This window comes from Trachurus japonicus, chromosome 9, assembly GCF_045865225.1.
Source record: "Trachurus japonicus isolate A0001 chromosome 9, Traja_1.0".
NCBI lineage: Eukaryota > Metazoa > Chordata > Actinopteri > Carangiformes > Carangidae > Trachurus > Trachurus japonicus.
In genome coordinates this window covers 34,447,082-34,466,825 of record NC_140915.1, presented here as the reverse complement: position 1 = coordinate 34,466,825, position 19,744 = coordinate 34,447,082, and the positions used below count along the sequence as shown (strand labels likewise).

The 19,744-nt window shown below is 41.9% G+C and overlaps 1 protein-coding gene and 1 non-coding gene across 2 annotated transcripts; both read left to right on the top strand.

Moving 5' to 3' along the window:
* Positions 1–5: 5 nt before the first annotated feature.
* On the top strand, positions 6–87 carry trnal-aag (transfer RNA leucine (anticodon AAG)). The gene has a single exon. It is a non-coding gene; the product is annotated as a tRNA-Leu (tRNA).
* Positions 88–8,666: 8,579 nt separating this feature from the next.
* Positions 8,667–9,562, top strand: LOC146981944 (C-X-C motif chemokine 11-1-like). Its single transcript, XM_085788221.1, has 4 exons — positions 8,667–8,780; positions 9,044–9,167; positions 9,253–9,333; positions 9,444–9,562. The coding sequence occupies exons 1-4, from the start codon at positions 8,726–8,728 to the stop codon at positions 9,535–9,537; spliced, it is 354 nt and encodes a 117-aa protein (XP_085644347.1). The 5' UTR covers positions 8,667–8,725; the 3' UTR covers positions 9,538–9,562.
* The last annotated feature ends 10,182 nt before the right edge of the window (positions 9,563–19,744 follow it).

The following is a 19,744-nucleotide window of genomic DNA, read 5'->3' as shown; positions in this document are numbered from 1 at the left end:
CACCTGGTAGTGTGGCCGAGCGGTCCAAGGCGCTGGATTAAGGCTCCAGTCTCTCAGGAGGCATGGGTTCGAATCCCACCACTGCCAGTACCATGTTAGTCAGTAGGGCGAGTGTGCTTGCTACAGTTCAGAACTGCTCTTGGCCAATTCCAAAACATGACTGTGGTGTTTACGTCCAAACAGCAGCTGGATGCAGACTTTTTTTACGGGGGGGTACGGTGCGAAGAAAATTTTGAAAATTTGCAATCTAAATGAATTAATCTGGTGCACTTTGGGAGTATCAATCACGTATCACATTTGTGACCCGATCCATCAAAATGAGTCACAGTGACCCAAATTTCAAAGTTGAGATTTTGGTATCAATGGAAAGATTAGAAAATAAGCTTTAAAATGATACCCTAGTCAGAGTCATACATTTGATGGTTTTCGAGATGTGGCCATTTGAATTACGATCTCCTACTCTCTTATTCTGTTCTAAAACCTGAGAAAATAGCAGTTAAAGTTTTTGCCAGTGACTCTGCATCTGTTCCTGTACCACGTGATTACACGCACCCTATACGGCCCCTTGTTGTCATAGAGGTAGCATTCAATGACCCTCGGAAAGCAGAGAATCTCACAATTCAGATGCTTTTTACAGCTCGTTTCTATCATAAACGGTTCAGAAGTTGTCATGTTTTGTTGACATTTTGTAAAACATGTGCAAGCGTGTACGTTTGGGTTAGCATCAATGCTACGTTCGGTTTAGCATCGATGCTACGCTCTGTTATCATCGATGCTACGCTCTGTTAGCGTCAATGCTACTCGGTTTAGCATCTGTTTCTGTACCCGTCCCTGCTCGCCATAGAGGCGACATTCAATGACCGTCGGAAAGCGGAGAATCCCGCGATTCAGATGCAGTTTACAGCTCGTCTCTATCATGAACGGTTCAGAAGATATTTCATGTTTTGCACCGAAGCAACACTCATTTTCAGAGGGTTTAAGTTGCAGGTCAACTTTAATCATCATTTACGTGCCTTTTCTCAATTATCTGGACTGTGAAACTTTGGGAGATTGTTTTTGAATGTCATTGCTTTGAAATTAGGGTAAAACATTTTTTTTGATTTTCTATGGGTTTTCCATGTTATCAGCTGATTATCTAAAAATAGAACGTTGCGACTTCTGACTCATTTTGATGGAACGGGTCACATTTAAAGGTTTTTAATAATGAAATATGAGCAGTTCACCAAAAAGAAAAAAAATTTGATCATCAGTTACTATAAAATTTTAGTTGATTTGCAGCATTTTTAACAATGATTATTATTATGGTTTGGTCTGAAACACGGGTCTGTCAGTCACTCTGCTCTGCTGTAAGCCGAGGAGAAAACTTTCCTTGTATCCTACAACCTTTATCTAATAAGGAGAGAGAACGGCATAAAGGGGCGGTCCTCTCTGTGTGTGCAGCCAAGGGATGCGCGTGAATGTGGTGACGTAGGGACGAGACCACCGGATCGTTTACTTCTGCTTTAAGTAGCTAACTAGTGTGGTTGTTGGAAACCGATAATTTAGCATTATATTCTAGATCTAAACTGCCAGCAAGTCTCTCTCTCACACACACACACACACACACACACACACACACACACACACACACACATTTCTGCTGATCCACAACATACTATCTACATAGCAAAGATGATGGCAGGTGTGTTACATGCTCTAGTCCAGACAGATTCACATCCTGTACTGGTCCCAATATTGGAATTAATGGATAAGATAGGGCTCTATAGTTTATAGGCTCAAAAGCCTGAGCTAGGGTGACTCTAATCTTTACCATTCATTCAGAAGTGAGAAACATATCAGACTATTTTAAGAAAACAGCTCACAAAGTTTGATTTTGAGGTCACCAATGTTTTCAGTATTAAAAAGGTAAAAGCCCAACTAAACCACCACTCAAAGACTATTAAAATAAAATTATAAAACATTTTTTAAAATGTGCTACATAAATAGGCTACACAAATAGCCTGAACACACAAACATCCACATTCAACTTCTCATTCACTTCAATTAATGTTGTTTCCAAAAGGGGGCAACTGTCAAACCTGGCAACGCAGCATGCGGCTTTGTTTACAACCTGACGGCAGTGCACGCTGCGCTAGCAGGTTATGATAGCTCCGCTAACCAGAGTGACGTGCACAGGGCACAAACGGACAGACACGCGGCGTGGTAAGGAATAGTGATGTAAGGAGTCAGAGGAAGCAGCATATGAAAATCAAAATGAAGAGGGACGAGATGTTGATTTTCAAGGGCCAGGTGTTCCTAGCAAAAAACAAAAGGTAGGAGGCATACGTACTGAGCTGTGGACACCTGACACAACCCCCCCACCCCCACCACCCCCCACCCCCGTGATTCGTACTATGTAGCTGTGGTACCTGCAGCCGCCGCTCCCGGTGAGGTCGAGTCATAGACTGTATGGGTCGAGTGGGAGAGAGCAAGCACGGACGCTATGTGACCCGGGTCTGAAGCATGACGAGCTAATAGCCTACCCCTACCCCTACCCCGGTGAGCGGTTCCGTCCGGATCAACCAGGAGCAGCAGAAACTCGTCCCCACGCTCCAGAAAGACACGAAGGTAATAATATAATACATCAATGGTAAAAAAATAAAAAATAAACTAACTTCCTAGCGAGCTAACTTTTACTGCTTAGAGAAAGGCGGATCGCTTTGATCGCCGGCGGAAACATCACACTGACTACAGCAATAAGAGATGTATTTTTATGGTAATTCTATATATTTCTATAATTTACAGGTCGTGGATTGAGCAGTGGTCGACCATGGGGCAGAGGTCAGCTACAAACGTACAAAAAAGTTAATGCATTTTTACTGATATTTGTAAATAAATTATTATTTTGCCATCAAAAGTCCTTTCTCAGTGTTGTTTTTGTTGTTTTATAGAAGGAGAACACTGTTCAGATGTGTGAGGTGTCACTAAAGCAAAAAATATTAACGTCAAAGTCACTGTTCTGCTTGACACGTTTCTTTCCACAAAAAAGCTTGTTTTCTCAGTGTTTTGGTCAAAAACTGGTGTTTTTGGCGAAACCAGCCTATGTTCTACTGCTGTTTACAAAAGAACGGAAAAAGGTAGAAACAACGTTTTTTTTCCTATTGAATGAAGAGAGTCTACTCTTTCTCTTGGTAGTTTCGGTGTTTACATAGTCATAGAACACAATATTCTGTGGGTCTTATAAGATCGTTCAAAATGCTCTAAAACGGCTGGCAGTATGGGGCTCTCTGCTCTGAAAATGGCTGGCAGCCAATGAGTTAATATATTAATCTAAAAAAACCCTCAAACTATTGTAAAAGCAGCGTCAGTGCAGACATGTGTCAGAGACACTGTCAAACAGTAATATTGGTTATAACTCACAAAGTCATACACTAATCGTAACTCACATGTCTAAATGGTTGAAATTAGGTGATAACCTTTCAAAATGGTCAATTGTTGACCTCACTGTGACATCATATTTTGCAATATCACCACTGGCTTTTATATGTGTCAATGCTGTGAAACAGGAAGGACAGACTGCAACTTATTTGGCTCTTGGAGGATAAAACCAGGAAGTGGTAGTTTTTGTTTACTCTGTTTTAACTTTTGTCATGCATCTTTCCATTTTAAAACTACATAATTAGCCTGTGAGACTTTCAAAGAAATGGGATATGAAACTGAACAACTTTCCAAAATGAACTTCAAAGAGTTCAGAAATAATTCATATTTACACTCTTGAATTGTGTTTGCTGCTGATTTATAAAGGATAAAATATCAAACAATTTTATTTGTTTAGATTTAAACAAGTACAACTAAATTAGGGTAATCATTAGTCCATCCTCAGATACAGTAATGAAGTCATATTGTGGAGTATGTATACATTGGCCTGAACAGATGGAAATAGGTCAATGTCCTATTCATTAACACAAAATGACAAATCTCAGCCTTCAGTTTGTCTGTATGGATATCATTATCTCTCTTCTGAGCCACGTTCTGGTCAGGTCACTTTAAAGGGATAGTCCAGCATTTTGGCAAATTCGCTTATGCCATAAACCCTATAGTCATAGGGGTAAGTTCTTTACCTGTAATTATCGGTGCATGTTGTTTTGAGATCCCCAGGGCAGAGACGTGAGCTAGTCTGGACTCGTCTGGAGATGGCACTACCTGTGATAACTGTGATAGTGATATAAAATAACTTGGCAGTGCCTCCAATAACGTTTAAGTAAACACAAAATTTGTTACTTCCCTATTAAAATAAAAGTTCACAACTTGGAAGGTTTGATACACAAATGACCCCTGGTGAACCCAATGAGAGAATGTAAAATCAAAATGACCAGGGAAACTCAAATGTCCACAGCCCACACTCACACACACATTCACGCAGGGCTATTAACTCATTGAGTGCCAACCACGTAATTTCTCGTTTTTCGTTCCCATGCATTGAGTGCCAAAAACGCGATTTCTCGTTTTTTGCTTCCTCTTTTTAAATTATGAAACTAGACACTTTAACACACCTTATGTGTAAATTTGGGGACTCTACGACGAGCAGAACTGAAATAGATGACGATCAAAAGCTCATGACAGCTCATGATCTGGAAGTTTTTATCATAACTCGAGTTCTGCATGTGGATGCAGCGCAGCTGCTCAGCTGTCACTGGTGAGGCTCCAGCAGCTTGGAGCCGAAACAGGAAGCTCTCAGCCGACAGTCCCGCCCGGTCTTCATCTGGAGCAACACCGTGTCCTCCCCATGGTCCTCCCGCGGTAAAATGTGATGGTCTCTGGGCCAAAGCCGGCCGCCGGCACCGACCTGTACCACAGAAGGACCGCGACCACCGGTGGGACCGGTGTTCCGGACTTGCTTTTGGCCGAGAGACCATCACATTCCGCGGCGAGAGGCTGTGTCACGGCACGGTGTGTTATTGTTGTTTAGTGGCACCCCCCCGCCCCCAATGGTGGATTTGTGAATAGAACAACAATTGTTGTATATATTTATCTTACACGAGCCCTTTGATCCAGAAATGCGAGTGTCAGAAGAGCGACAGACACAAACAGAGCACTTTTCATAAAAGACGCTGTATCTCCTTTTCTAGAAAAAAAGCAGGGATTTTGGTGAAACCCAGCCATGTTTAGCTTGAGTTTACTCAGGAACGGAGGCACGTAGAAACAAACGGTTTGTGGCCATTTGAAGCATAAACTTTCACCTTTCAAATGAGCCACAGTATGTGTTGGTGGCAATAATATAGAATACACTGTGGCTCTACAAAAATAGTCAAAAATGGTCTAAATTGCCGGTACACTTGACTAAAACTTTGGAAACGAGCGCGACACTCAATGAGTTAAATGTAAATAAAAAAACATTGCAGGCCTGGTCGAAGCTTGTGAGCGTGGAGGCCGGAAACGAATGGCCACTTCACTGGGTTTTAACCAGCATAAACAAAAGCATGTGCAAAGTGTTAATGGTGTACTCACGAGTCCAGCAACAGTCAGAGATGAAGATGGGAAAAGGGGCAAAAGGCAAGGTGCAGTTTCAGCGGCAAGGGAATGGAGCGTGCAGCAACATGGTGTGGTGAACCACGCTCAAGTACAGCAGTCTCCCGCCAAAGGTCCAGGGCTCTCCCGGTCCTCACTCTCTCCCTCTTGTGGCAAATGTCCAGTCCTGAATCACATAATTCCTCTCAGTAACTAAGCTACAGGCTTATTCATGGCGAAAAACAAATTAGCAATTGCTAACTGCAATGCAGAATTAATCATGTGAAAGTCTATGAGCAGGTTAAGCTAAAGGCTAGCAGCGATTAGCAATTCGGCTCGTCTTTAACACATTACAACAGCACAGAGTACATTAAAACACATGAATTTACCTCTGGCAGCTTCTCAGAGTTCTCACACATAAACCACGGGACGACTCTCCGTCCATCTTGGGAGTGAGTGTTTTACTTTACAGTTTACAGCTATCCAGCTTGGACGCCGATAAAGCAGACTCTGCTGTCACTAACTTTGCTGCGGCACATCGGTGACTCTAAGCACCTCCTACCTGAACAAGGTAAGGATTGGCTCTACAGACGTAAAGATGAGAGAATAAAAAAGATGCTTCACTGCCCCACAAACAAACGTGGTCTCCTGGCATTTGTGCTGACAAATGATTTTTAAAATAACACCACTCTTTTCCTCTGACTTTTAACTGCATATAAAAGGACTGGTTTTTTTTTTTACATTTTATAATCCAACAATTTTAAACGTATTTACACTCCATGAACTGTTATGTATTAACATCATAAACATTTTAATGTCTGTATTTGAATGAAATTAAAGACCACAGGGCTACATAAGTAATCTTGATGAGATTAAATTCCTTACCAAAATGACCAATGTAACCATTTCACTGTGTCTATGACTGCACTCATGCTACTTTTACTTTAGTTTGAGAGTTTTTTTCAGGGTTTTATTTTTAGATTTATACTTTGTAGGGGTTATGATTGGACTGAAAATGTAATTGTCTATCACTGATGGGTGAATATGTGTGTATGGTAGGATAAATGTGTGCTAAGGGTATGCAGGGCCGGCCCCTGGCATAAACACTCTATGCGGTTGTTTAGGGCCTCAGCCGTCAGGTGGGGCCACATGATCAGAAGGTACTGGGGTTCAATTCAAGTCATTTTAACACTGAGGTCGGCGCGCTTACCGGCGCGGTTTGTTTATATTTCGGTCATTTTACGCCGTTTAACTGCTCCCGTGACCGAGGGACGGCTCTCCTCTTTCAAATAACACCCGCCCTCGACAACCGATGTTATTCACAGCAAGGGTTTGAGAGCCAACAGAGCATGGTGCACGCATCGGCCCCTCTCACTGTGCGTAATTGGTTGAATCCGTTGTCCGTCAACTTGAGCATACGTGATTGGTTGAATCGCCTGTCAGTCAACTTCGGCCAACCAATTGGCACTCTGGGATCACTAAGGTCCTTCCTATCACAGTTTTAGCTCCATGGTTTACCTACAGCGGCTGGCATGGAGAGAGACGGCAGAGGAGACCGAACCTGTCAATTAAAACAACGGTGAAGCTTCAAACCCGCAGAATCGTGAGAGAGAGAGAGAGAAGCGGTGATGACGGTGCTTCAGATGCTGAAAGTTTTGACTCATCTGATGAGCATGATTATTTTAAAAAAATCTATAGGCTATATGAGAAAGTTCAGACTTAAACTCAGCTCCAGCTCTGTATACAGACCTGTTGAGCTCTTACACTTTTTTTTTTTTTTTTTACCTTTCACACAGCACAGACACAGTGACAACACACATTATATGAACAATGTAAATTGTGTGTTTTCCGTTTATTTAGTAAATATTTTTGTTTGAAGGGGGAAAAAAAGCTAATTTCTCATTTAAAAAATCTGATGAAGCTTTGAAGTCAATATTCAGCCTCTTTCATCTCACATTTGAGACATTTGGTGAACATAGAATGCCAGAATGACAAAAAGTGATTTTATAAAATGTAATTTTAGACTTGTTTTCTACACTTATCTATTACTGTGTTCATATCCTATTTCAAGCACCAAAACAGTTTGTTCTCATGACTGAAGGAGTGTTTTCACAAGGGATTTGAATTTTTTTTATTTCTTTATACAGTGTTCTAGGACAAATTGGCCTCAGTGTACTTAGAGCGGAAGATTATACATAAAACACTTGAGTATTGTTACACCTGTCTATCAAACATGTCTGTATTCAGTTTTAAGCAGTGTATGTGATTTGGTGTTTGCGCTTAGAGTGGGCCACAAACAAAAATCTTGTTTAGGGCCACCAAAATGCTAGGGCCGGCCCTGAGGGTATGAGTAGGCTAATTAGCAGTGCGCTTTCTGTAGTTGTTAAAACAGGGCAAGTAATGCAATATATGCTGTCCATTTACCATTTGGGACTTCTCTGTTAGGCCCATCCATAAATCCAACCAGTTTTTCTCTTTGCAGCTATGAGAAGTTTGAAGTAGATTTCATTATTGACACAAATGGAACCTGTAGTGTCTGGGAACCTGAGTGTAGGCCTACTTGCTCCTTCCGACTGAAGCTACTACTGTGATATATTGTATTTGTACCATGTTGTGCTTTGTTTTGTCCTTGTCTAAATGTTGTTTTAGTGTGAACCACAAGACTGCGGATGGAAATTACCGTAGCTTTAGAGCTAAATCTGGCATATTTACATTTTGTATGTTCATGAATATTCAGAGTCCCGTTACAAGTAAACAAATAAATGAAATGAAATCACAACTTTCACAGATTTTAGCATTAAGTTGCAACATTACAACATTAGAAAGTGACACCAAAATAAAGGGGCTTTACAACTCAGTGAATGCAGTCTAGTGTGGAAACTGTATGGAGAAATGTTTTTCTCCATCAATCATTAGACTGTGTTTTTGGTGTGCAAGTAGCCTACATTGATGCTGATTTTGATGTGAATTGCATGCATTCCCTCTTCATTTAGACATAATTACAAAGAAGCCTCTCTGCAGACAAACATGTGTCTGAGCCAAACAGTCTGCATAAGAATGCTTCTGAGAAACAGGCTTTTTGGAAGAAAAGGGAAGAGGAGGAGGAAGTGAAAAGCTATTGGAAAATGAAACTTGTATATCGTGTATAAAAGAGGGAGATCCGTGCTGTGAAGCATCAGGAGCTCAGAGTGAATGAAGACACAGCAGTGAGAGCCAGAACCTGTCTACAGCTCCAACCATGAACTCAGCTGTCGTTGCCTTCCTCACCTGTCTGCTGGTCCTCTGTGCACAAGGTACTGTGAGAGTTTATTGTTGTGAATCCTACATGACCATGATCTGTTTAGTCTCAGGTTCTGTTGTCACTTGTTGCAACACAAGTAGTTTCCAGGTTACAATGTGTTTCAGCTGAAAATGCCTGCAGCTGCTGGTACAACAACTTCAAAGCTGCACTCATCAGTATTTTCTGTGAACAGATGGAATGACTGGATATAATGTGAAAATTATTGCAAATAGTGATGAACTGTAATTAACAAGGTCCTGTCTCCTCCTCCCTCAGGACAAGACAACACATCTCAGAAATGCATGTGTTCAAAGGGTTTCGCCATGATCAACCCAAAGCTCATCCAGGGAGAGCCAGTCATACACCATCCAAGCATCTTCTGTTCAAACACAGAGATTATGTGAGTAGCTGAGCTGAAATAAAGCACATCCACTGATGTGTTGTTCTTCAGCTTCTCTCTGACACATCTCTCTCTTCCCTCTCAGTGTCAACCTTAGAGGAGTTGGAAAGAAATGTGTGAATCCAAACTCCCGGCTTGGAAAATACATTCAGGAAAATATCAACAAGTAAGATGCCACCCTCAGACACCATGACAACGTGATAATGCTCAGGATTTCCAGTAACCACTGTGACTGGTTCCATTGCCTTTTACTAACACTGTCCTTTGTTGACTCAGGTCTGAGAAGAAAGGAGCTGTGACCATGACGACGGCCTCCAGTCAAACCAGTACTGTGAGCTCAACAAGAGTCCAGACCACATCCAAGCTGTAGGACTCTGCACTGTTTTCATCAGTGAGTCCAGACCACATCCAAGCTGTAGGACTCTGCACTGTTTTCATCAGTGAAGCAGTTGTTCACCATCACTAAAAAACAAGCGTCTCTATGTGTTCATCATGTTTCATACTGACCAGTCTTGTCTCTGTAATGAAGTTGTAAGTAAATCATCTATATTTAATAACTTTTCTAAGAAAATAAAAACATCAAAAATGAAACAGTTGATGGACTTGTGTCTTTTGTTTCTCCCAATATTTCAATAGACTATTACACAAATATTTCAAATGTGAACATAACTTAATTTGATAAATAACATCAGCTACTTGAAATTTGAAGATTTTAAGATGGCCGTCATTTGTGCCAAAGGAAACATGAAAAGATCTTCATTGCTGCTGCGATTGATCTGTTTTCACAGATTAGTACTTGGTCACGTGGTACCACAGTCTGGGACTCGTAACATATATTTCCTCTCACACATTGTTAAATTGTTTGATTTGAAATCGTTCTTTTAGAAAATTTGTAAACTTGTTACAAAACAATGTGATCCCTTACAGACTCACTGAGGCCCGTTCACGTGAAGTGTTTGAGTGTGTGAGGGCTGTCCTGTCAGATCATCAAGTCAGTGAGTCAGTGAGTGAGTCCTTTATGCTCAAGGATGCTACAAGGAAATTACCCACAGTTCAATGTGAAGTCAAATCCAGGACTCTGAACAGTTCCACTCCCGGTCCCTGTTCTGGTCTTGGCCTTGACTCTAGTCCTTAAGAGTCCATTTCTGGTTTGTAGTCCACTTTCTGTTTCCTTTTTATGTTACATTGCTGTAATGCTGCACAATGCACCACACTTTTTCTCTTTTTCTTGCTAAAATGCTGTTCAGATGTGGATTTGGGGCTCACTTTGGTCTCTTTTATAGATAAAGTTTTATTTGTGTGGCGGCCTGGGAAAACCCGTCGGATGTCGCTGACGTTCGATTGTGGCAAATAGCCAAAATAGGTGGAAAAGCACTATTTCCACGATTTTGATATTTTGTGTGATTCTGGTACTTTGAACTCTCTACTACATCGTGGTGAATAAATGTTTTAAGAAAACAAAACGGAAAGTACTTATTTTTATGTTTTTGTGGCGAGTAAAGCGTTTCGTTTCCAGCTGAGCCACAGCACATGAGCTGCAGCAGCAGCGCTAGAGGAGAGGAGGTCCGTTGTTGTTGTTGAGGTAACATTCAATGACCCTCGGAAAGCAGAGAATCCCGCGATTCAGATGCTTTTTTACAGCTGATCTTTATCATAAACGGTTCGGAAGTTATAATATGTTGTTGATGTTTTGTAAAACATGTGCAAGTGCCGATGATAAGTTCGGTTTAGCGCCGATGCTACGTTCTGTTTAGTAATGATGCTACGTTCGGATTAGCATCGATGCTACGCTCGGTTAGCGTCTGTTCCCGTACCACGTGATTACACGCACCCTATACGGTCCCTTCTTGTCATAGAGGCACCATTCAAAGACCCTCGGAAAGCAGAACATCACACGATTCAGATACAGTTTACAGCTCGTCTCTATCATAAACGGTTCAGAAGCTGTTTAATGTTTTGTAAAACCAAGGGGGCAGTTGTCGGTCTGAGAAGTGAAGCTCACTTCCGCGTTCAAAAAACTGCAATCCCCTCGGATTCCTCTGGGGGCTGGTGTCAGAAGGGAGCATTCCCCATAGAGCCCCATGTTAAAATCGCTGACTTTACATCCTCAATAAACATGTTAAAAGCCTGGTGTCAGAACGTTTTTTCGTCTCAATCGATAGTTTCTACCCCCGCACACACTCTGAGGGGGGTGAATTTTTTTTTAACTCTACAGTTTTACTGTTATTAGATTAAAACTCTAGCCAATCAGGGCGCGGAAACGTTGAGTGACAGGTCCGAGCAGCTCCGTGGACAGCTGCTTAGAGGCCAGTGGGCGGGTTCTCGGCCGGCCAATCCAACATGGCGCTGTCCAGGCCGCCATGTTTGAGTCACAAAAACGACTCCCCAAAACCAATGGGTGACGTCACGGACGCTACGTCCATTCTTTTTACAGTCTATGTGTAAAACACTCGTCTTTAGAGGGTTAAAACAGCAACGTTCTAGTTAAAGCCATTTTTCTCACTTTTCAGTTTTTTGGTCATAATAGATTAAAATGCCCATAACTTTTGATCTGAAAGGGCTATCTCAGTTATTCAGACAGTTATGAATGGCTGAAGACTTCTAGTTTATGGAAATATCAAAAAATGAAAATGTCAAAATCCCACCATGTGAAGGGTTTTCCCAGGCCACCACACATTTTAGTTTGAAATCTTTGAGCTACGATTGGCAGAGGTGGAGGTAAAAGTTCTGTGAGTGAATCTGTCAATTTTTTCTGTATAGTAATAACTGCAGACCCACTTTTGCAGTAAAAGATTAAAACTTTTAAAACGTCTGATACGATGTCTATTCTGCTATTAAGTAGCACACTACTTGAATGTTATGGAGATGTGCCAATTATGAACTTACTGTAAAGCTGTCTCTCCATATTTTACATGGGTCAAATAGATCTCATTTGACATAACCAAAACATTTACATAATTTAAAGAATATGCTTTGGAACATTTTATGTTACCTTGTGTATTTATTACCACTCCCCCTAGAGGAACTTTAAAAAAAAAAATGTTGAAAGTTGTGATATTTGTAGGCTTTATTTTCTTTACATCACAGGAGAAATGGCAAATTTAAACAATCTTGCATTCCTGTAATCAACACCATATGACATGTATATTTAATAGGGCTGGGACTCGATTAAAAAAATCAATCAAATTAATTAGAGGCTTTGTAATTAATTAATAGTAATTAATCGCATTTTAATCGCATATAAATATTTGACCTGAGAACAGTGAGAAGCATTTTTTTTTCACATGGATTTTAGTATACCATTGAATGACTGAATACATAAGCTTAAGCATTCAAGGTGGTACTTAACCAAGACCAACAGACTAGGGATGCAAATTATCGATTAATTCATTCATACACTATGATGATTACTGTAGTATTTAACTAGGCTACTTAAATCACAGTAGCATAAACTGATTTGTTGAACTCAGCCTGATGTAAACATTAATAAAACTCAGTAACCAATCACACAGGCAGCTCCATGTTGTCCCTGTGTGATGTTCAGGGACAGGTCAGGACAGTCTGAAGACAGACAGCTCTGAGGGTGAAGTCCTATCATAATGAGATGAGATGCACCTGTGACAGTGACAGGTCATAGATATAGCGCTGCAGCTGAGCAATTAGCGCTATATAGCGCATTTAGCGTGCGCTCGTGTCTGTGTATCAGGGGTGGAAAGAGTACCAAAAAAATCTACTCAAGTAAAAGTACAGTTACCTTGATGAAATTTTACTCAAGTAAAAGTAAAAGTACTGGTGTAAAAATCTACTCAAGTAAAAGTAAAAAGTAGTTCATTTAAAATTTACTCAGAGTAAAAGTTACTTAGTTACTTTTTTATTTTTTTTTGGGGGGGGGCTATAATGGCCAGAGATTGGCCTCACATTCTCCGTGCATGTCTCTGTGTTTCAAATTTGTCCCTTCTCCATCGATACACTGGTCTCCATCATCTTTTAGCTCCTGTGGCACCAACTTGATTCTGACCTTCTGACACTGCAGTTGTCCAGAGCCAATCAGATGGACAGTTACAGTTACTGGCACTAAGGTTGTCACGATCATGATCATGATACTAAAATTTTCAACTCAATATCGATATTAAGGAAAATATTCGATACTCAATACCATTTTCAATACGGATAAAAAAAGAAAAGAAAAATCTCTCTCTCCCTCTTTCACTCACACACACCTGTTTTTTTACTGTCTTTCCTGTCTGCTCTCAAGGAGGAGGAGGAGGAGGAGGAGGGGGGGGGTTACTGTAGGTTCTCTCTCTCTTGCCTCTTTACTGAAACTGCTCTGAAGCAGTGGGCTGCTTGTCTGTTCCTTTGAGCATGGCCATGGATCTGACTGGGCTCCTACATTTAACTCAACGGACTGCCGGTCCGGCCTTCAGCCCCGGTGTGTCTGGCACGGTCACCATAAACGTAGCCGAATAGATGGACATGCCTGATAACGTTGTCTTTAATCATTAACGTCAGCTTTTAACCGCTAGCTGTGGCTAATGGCTAATATAAGACGACAACATAGCGACGAGCCCTGTTATGCACAAACTCACGTAGCGGTGAGGGGGAAAGAGGTGTGTACCTGCCTGCATAGATGACCTGCCTGCTGCTGTGTGCGTCTGTGAAGGGGGAGAAATCGAGGCGGCAGCAGCGTAGCTACTTTTGACAACCCACACAGAGTTAGCTATATATTTTTTACTTTGTAACTTAAGCTATTTAAAATGTAACTAAGTAAATTTCTTCCAACAATATGTACTCAAGTAAAAGTAAAAGTACTGATTTTAAAAATTACTCAAAAAAGTACAAGTACACAAAAAAGCTACTTAATTACAGTAACTTGAGTAAATGTAACTAGTTACTTTCCACCCCTGCTGTGTATCTATGTGCAGGTAGAGATCAGAGATAGTGTTTTAAATAACCATGCTAGCGTTTCACCAGCTCTCATCTCTGCCAGTCAGCCTCTCAAACTGCCGCCTCTCTCGCACGTAGACACACTCTACGAATTTTTTTTTTAATAAGTGCGATTAAAATGCGTTAATTATTTTTAACGCGTCAATTTTTGTGTAATTAATTAATCGTAATTAATGCGTTAAAGTCCCTGCCCTAATATTTAATTATATTTATTTAGACATTTAGTTTACATCAGCTCATGACCCTTCAAATACTCAGATATGTGACTAATGCATAGACTGTAAAAAGAATGGACGTAGCACCCGTGACGTCACCCATTGGTTTGGGGGAGTCTGTTTTGTGCCGCTACTACGGGGGTTTGAACCGCGCCATGTTGGATTCTGCTTGCCATATTTGGAGCGGTGCGGCCGTTGGCCGGCCTCGAAGCAGTGGTCTCCGGACCTGTCACTCAGCGGTTCTGCGCCCTAATTGGCCAGAACTTTAAACCTAATAATAGTAAAACGGTAGAGTTTTAAAAAAATTCACCCCCCTCAGAGTGTGTGCGGGGGTAGAAACTATCGGTTGAGACCAAAAAAATAAAATGTACCAGGCTGTAAATATGTTTTTTTTAAGCTGTAAAATCGGCTATTTTAACATGGGGCTCAATTGACCCTTCGCCAACTCCTCCCACAAACGGCTATTGTCCAATCCTACGTTAGCAACCGTAACTATAGGCCTGGCAGGATTGATGAGTGAACGCCGCATGGAGTAGTCGTGTCTTCGAGTAGCTCCTCCACACTCTCGTTAAATACTCGCTAAAAATCAACACTTACTCAACTATGAGCGGTTCCAACAAAAACAAAGCTAAGGAGAAACCTACGCATCCGAACTCAAACCCGAAGAAAAGCGTAAAGACAGTTCCTGCCATGAATACGGTCAGGGTCGTTAGCCCCGAGCTAAGCCCGGCTAGCAGCCCAGGTACCACCACTGCTAGCACCAATAGACCTTCAACTTCTCAGCCCACGCTGGCTAGCGTCATGGCTGCCATTGGGAAACTGGACGAAGACATGAACACCAGATTTAACACGCTCGACTGCACACTCCACCAAGTCCAGACTTCCCTGGCAGACCACACATCACGCATCTCCGACCTGGAGGGCTTTGCAGCCGACCACGAGTCCCGCATCACAGATCTGGAGAAACAGTGCACGGAGCTACTGCAAATCAATAAGTCAACTAAACGTAAGCTAATAGATCTCGAGAACCGATCTAGACGCTGCAATATTAAAATCACTGGCCTACCAGAAAAAGTTGAGAAAGGCAACCCAACACAGTTTGTCACTGAGCTCCTGCCGCAGCTCCTCGGAGCCAACAACTTCACCAGCGGACTCAAAGTTGACCGGGCACACCGTATCGGTCCACCCGCAGCCGGACGTCAACGCACCATGATCGGCAGAATTCATCACCCTGACCTACAACGGTGCCAGGATCAGCGTGTACCCGGACTTCTCACCTGAAGCCACCGAACAACGCCGCGCCTTTGATGGAGCAAAAAAGAAACTGAGGGACGCCGGGGTCAAACACGGTCTCCTCTTTCCAGCCAGACTGACCTTCAACTACGGTACGGAGCAGAAAATATTTCAGGATGCCAAGGATGCCGAGACTTTCATAGACAGATTCATCACATCCTCCGCCGCTGCGGAGTGAGCTGTACCCCCGGCCGGGGAATATTCAGCCTGCTGCCGCTCCCAGTCACCTGTGTAAGACACTTTAGTGGTACTCTAATGTTTCTCAGTCTCATCAAGAATTGAGTTTTATTTAACCGCTAAATACGTAAGTGTTTGTTTTTGTTTTTGTTTTCACACGAGTGTGGAGATAGTTATGTTCTCTGCTTTAGTCAGGAGTATTATTCCAGCTCGACGGTTTCTTGCAGTGTCTAGCTGTTTCTCAGTGTTCATGGTTTTTTCGTCCCACCTCGTTTGGGGAGGGGGACAGGGGGAGGGATTTAATCTGTATGTTTTCCTGTTTTTTCTTTTTTACCTGCTCTTCTTAATATGTACCCCGCTAATTATGCTTTGGATATGTTACGTGGTCATATACTTATCATCCTTTTATGGTTGCTAATGACCCTCTCACCCCACCACACGGTGGCAGCTTAACATTACTCAGCTGGAATGTCAGAGGTTTAAGGACTAATTTAAAAAGGGGCAAGGTTTTTTCCCATTTAAAGTCACTATCTGGAGATATAATTTTTATGCAGGAAACGCATATCAAACATAATGAGCAATGGAGGTTGAGATGTGCTTGGATATCTCAGATATACCAGTCAATTTTTTCTTCTAAGGCTAGAGGTGTAGCCATATTAATCAGAAAGAATGTTCCATTTGAACATATTTCAACTATTTCTGATCCTAACGGCCGCTATTTGATCGTGTCAGGTCGCATTCTGTCACGACATGTAATTTTGTTTTGTTTTTTCAAAACTTTTTGAATATTTATGCGCCCAACTTCGATGACCCTGGTTTTTTTAGGAAAGTCTTCAATCTTATCCCGGATTTATCATCTACTCACTTAATTGCAGGTGGAGATTTTAACACAGTTCTGGACTGCTTTCTTGACAGACTCTCCACCCGCCCCACCAGTCCCTCTAACGCCAGTATTGCTCTTAATAATATAGTTAAGTCAATGAACCTGGTTGACATCTGGAGACTGCAACACCCAAACGATAAGGACTTTTCCTTCTTCTCTAACGTTCATAAATCATATACAAGAATTGACTACTTTTTGACTGACGCCATTTTGACCTCGGATGTAATCTCCTCCAAATATCATGATATTGTAATCTCCGACCACAGCCCTGTTGAACTAAAAATCTATATTGGTAGAACTAAAGCTGCGTTCAACTGGCGGTTCAATCCTTTACTACTTAACAACATTCAATTCCGCCAACAAAATAACAGAATACTTTGATCAAAATGACACATCCGAGGTAAATGACTCCACCCTGTGGGAGGCCCGTGAAAATCGTGTTTTCTGAGCTTTTCACATGTTCCTGTGGCATTTTTCTTGTGTTAGAGCACTTATCAGCAGAGAAGGAAGTGCAAAATTGCATTTCAGAGTTTTTCTGCCTTCAAACTGCTGTGAACCAATGGCAGACGCGAACTGGCAGTTTCAGGAAGACTGGAGTTGAGGGTGTCACAGCTCCAGGGGAGGGCACTAGTGCTACAAGCTCCCGCCCCGCTCTGCATCTGGCTCAGAGGTGAAAGCCTTCACAGCTCGGTGTAGCTGTCTAGGTATAATAGGTATAGCTCACCTGGTAGAGCAGCTTGCACCATGAGCAAGGACTATGTTCCAGTCTGGGATCGAATCCCAGTGTGGAGTTTTACGCTAAACGCGCTGAATCTGTAATTGTACAATGTCCAGCTGTCAGCAAGCGGGGGGGTGGGGTGCGAGGAGGTGGCTGGGCGGGTGCAGAGCAGCGCAGTCTCCGCCCACCCCCCAGAGGTACATTGCTAATGTGCATGGCTAATGAGCTGGTTTTAAAATGGCCGAAAAGGGTCGCGGGAGTGGGACTTTAAAGCTGTTACACGAGGAAATATTATAGCCCACGAGGCTAAAATAAAAAAGGATAAGGAGAAAGAATTAGCAGATATCACAGCCCAACTCAAACCACTAGAAAAAGACCACAGGGCGACCGCCTCTCCAACCAAGCTTAATGAAATAATCAAATTAAAGTCGAAATATAATGCTGTTCTTTCTGACCGTGTCAGCTTAATGCTGCTAAAAGTAAAACAAAAGCATTTTGAATTAGCTGACAAGCCAGATAAACTACTGGCTCGCCAGCTCAAGAACATCCAGGCCAGCAGAACAATTCACAAAATTAAGACCAAAATGGGAACTACTACCACAGATCCTGAGAAAATTAACGAATCCTTTCGTGAATTCTATGAAGATCTTTATACTTCAAAGTCCACCACTGCTACATCACATATCTCTGAATTCCTTCGTACTCTCCACCTGCCTAAATTGAGTCCCTCAGCACAAACAGACTTAAATGCAGACATTACATTAGAGGAAGTTAAACAGGCAATTCGCTCCTTTCCTAATGGAAAGGCAGCCGGGCCAGATGGATTTGGCATTGAGTTTTACAAAGCATACTTAGACATTATAGCTCCTTTTATGTTAAGAATGTTTAACCATTCTATTTCAGTTGGTCTGCTCCCAGAAACGCTTTACTCTGCCAACATCTCTTTGATCCTGAAAAAAGGGAAGAACCAGACAGACCCTTCTTCATACCGGCCCATTGCACTCCTTGGCTGTGATCTTAAGGTGTTTACTAAAATCCTCGCAAACAGACTTAATAAATGTATTGCAGATATTATCCATGAAGACCAAACTGGATTTATTCCAGGTAGATTTTCATTTTTTAATGTTAGGCGTCTGCTGAATATTATGTACACTAAATTTAGCAAAGATTCTAAAATTGCCGTTCTCGCCCTTGACGCTCAAAAGGCGTTTGATCAAGTTGAGTGGTCATACCTTTTATCTGCAATTAAGGAGTTTGGTTTGGGGGAGAATTTCGCCTCCTGGGTCAAAATGCTATACGCTCGCCCCACTGCCTCAGTCATCACCAACAACAACAGATCTCCTGCCTTTACTTTGCAACGATCCTGCCGACAGGGCTGCCCCCTCAGCCCTTTATTATTTGCTGTTGCTATGGAACCCCTGGCTATCAGTATCAGGAATCACCCTTCTATTGCCCCTTTAATTTTGGGAGGAGTAGACCATCGCATCTCGCTGTACGCGGATGATGTTGTTCTGTTTCTGTCTCGCCCAGAAGTCTCTCTCCCCCCCTTATTAGGACTCATTGAAAAATTTGGTGAAATTTCTGGCTACACTGTAAATTGGGATAAAAGTGAATTCTTGCCGCTCACAGGTGATCTGGACCCAAATTTTCTTAAAAACTTGTCATTTAAAATTGTCTATGATAAAATCAAGTACTTAGGAGTTACAATTCCTAAAGACCCCAAGCTAATTTATAAATTGAATTTCCTCGACATGATTGATAAGTTAAAATCGAATATTGAATCCTGGAGACTGCTACCATTATCTCTTATAGGTCGGGTCAACGCAATTAAAATGGTTACTCTTCCCAGATTCCTCTACCTGTTCCAGAACCTACCTGTTTTCTTACCAAAATCCTTTTTCAAATTAATAGATTCACTCATTTTACCTTTCGTGTGGGGTTTCAAGGCGCATCGTATCTCTAAAAAGCATTTAACCAAACCCAAATCAGCTGGTGGCCTCAGTTTACCAAACTTCTGCCACTACTATTGGGCTGCGAACTGTAGAGTATTAATGTACTGGCAAAATCCACGACAAGGTAATGTTAATGCCTCCACCCCGTCATGGCTTGCAATTGAACAGAGTCTCCCTATCAGTTCTTTGCCTGCCCTCCTCTTCTCCTCAGCTCAGCCCCCTAAATCTAATCCTGGAAATAATTTCGTAGTTACAAGTTCTTTAAAAATCTGGTACCAAATAAGGAAATCGTTTAACCTGCCTGAAATCTCCACCTCCAACCCTCTCTACCGAAACCACAGTTTCCCACCCTCACTGTCGGACAACGTTTTTCTGCTCTGGGTGAATAAGGGTAT